At 38.6% G+C, this 1,605-nt stretch overlaps 1 protein-coding gene across 1 annotated transcript in view; it reads left to right on the forward strand.

Annotated features, from left to right (window-relative positions):
- Positions 1-1,605, forward strand: part of pkhd1l1.1 (PKHD1 like 1, tandem duplicate 1) — a gene marked incomplete in the record, with an annotated part of 50,388 nt that overhangs the window by 44,623 nt on the left and 4,160 nt on the right. Inside the window, 4 exon segments of the mRNA XM_032536077.1 lie at positions 1-3; positions 397-513; positions 621-786; positions 1,185-1,417. The exon segment at positions 1-3 is cut by the window's left edge and continues 109 nt beyond it. Coding sequence (XP_032391968.1) covers positions 1-3; positions 397-513; positions 621-786; positions 1,185-1,417 — 519 coding nt within the window.

The following is a 1,605-nucleotide window of genomic DNA, read 5'->3' on the forward strand; positions in this document are numbered from 1 at the left end:
AAGGTACAGTACAAACTGATGCTGCCAAAACATCACACGTCACTTCTACAAAGTAGATTCATTGTTTGATTTGGGGATACCGTGACATTCTTAGGCTGAGAAATCAGGAATAAAACAAGCTTTAAAAAGGCCTTCAATCTTTTTGGATTTGCATTAGTAGGATAAGGGCTTTTTTAAATCACCAAGTGAAATAGTCAGCTCACATGCTCCTGATAAATATTTGTGTGATACAGAAATGGTTCTCTTGAATAAATTAGAAAAGAGGTTCTAACTGGGTCATTTTGACTATTTAATTTAACCAACCAAGGAATTGAACGCAACTGAAAAGTGATACAAGTTCCTTTTTTGCATATAAATGCAGGTTAAGCTCTGTGACCCTGTTTTCACTCTGTACAGGTGGCAGATCTGGAATCTGTTGGCCAACTTTTGGATCTACACACAACAGTGCTCCAATAAAGCCCCATCATTTGAACAACAACTACAACGCCATCAATGGACTGATGAAAGTCACAGGTGCGTTCAAGCTCTCAGTTGTAGGAGTAGTAATATTGATGGAGTAATGTTTGCCATCTTCACAGTTATCATATTCCTTATTCCTCTTTCTCTTGCTTCGTTTTCAGACACAACATTCGTCCGTTTCCGAGACGTCTGCTCTGGAGAGACTAACTTCATGTTCATCACCAATCCGAACAACGAGGACCTGCAGCACCCTGTGCACGTTTCAGGCATAACGATGATCGACAGCACAGAGCAGGCCAGAGTCTTTGTCCACAGGGCTGATGTAAGGTAAATCAGCAGAAATCTGCACTTCAATTTCAACGTAAATCATACAGTGAGAAAATAATTCATGAAATTGGAGACACACCTGCATAAGTCTAAAATGAAATGACAACAGCAAAATAGTTTTCAAAGGAACATGGAAAATTATATTTGATTTTAGTTTTAAGGAATGTTCAAAAAATTGTAAAAGTGATATGATCATTTTCAGATGAGTTTATTTGGAGTTAGAGCTTCTGAGTTAGAGTCTTCTGTCACTTGCGATCTCATCAAAGCCAAATTTATCAATTGTTGCTGCTTAAATTTAAGATTTAAACTGACAAAAACAAGTGTATTGAAATCCCCAACTTTCTGCTGTTTTGTGCATGGTGAAATAAAGTTGATAACTTGATGTTTTTGTGCTTTAGTAAAGCAAACCCATCTGACTGTGTGGACATGGACTGTGACGCTAAGAAGAAGACCTTGTTAAAGGACTTGGACGGTTCGTTCCTGGGTGCAGTGGGAGCTGTGGTGCCTCAGTCTGAGTATGAGTGGGGGGGTGATCCCAGGAGAGGGCTGGGCGACTACCGCATCCCAAAAGTCATGCTCACTTACCTCAACGGCAGTCGTATCCCTGTGAACCAGATCGCTCCACACAAAGGTAGCGTGATCAATGGAGGGAAAAAAGATTAATGCAAATAAAAAAATACAAAGTTCAAATTAATTATTAGTTTATTGGTTTTATGCTCAGTGTTTGAAGACCATACAGATAGTCAAACATTTTATTGTTGAAGATAAAGAGAGAAAATAGAAGAAGAATCATTAAACATTTACTGTCCTGTGTTACTA

The sequence above is a fragment of the Etheostoma spectabile genome, chromosome 14 (genome assembly GCF_008692095.1).
Source record: "Etheostoma spectabile isolate EspeVRDwgs_2016 chromosome 14, UIUC_Espe_1.0, whole genome shotgun sequence".
Taxonomy (NCBI): Eukaryota; Metazoa; Chordata; class Actinopteri; order Perciformes; family Percidae; genus Etheostoma; species Etheostoma spectabile.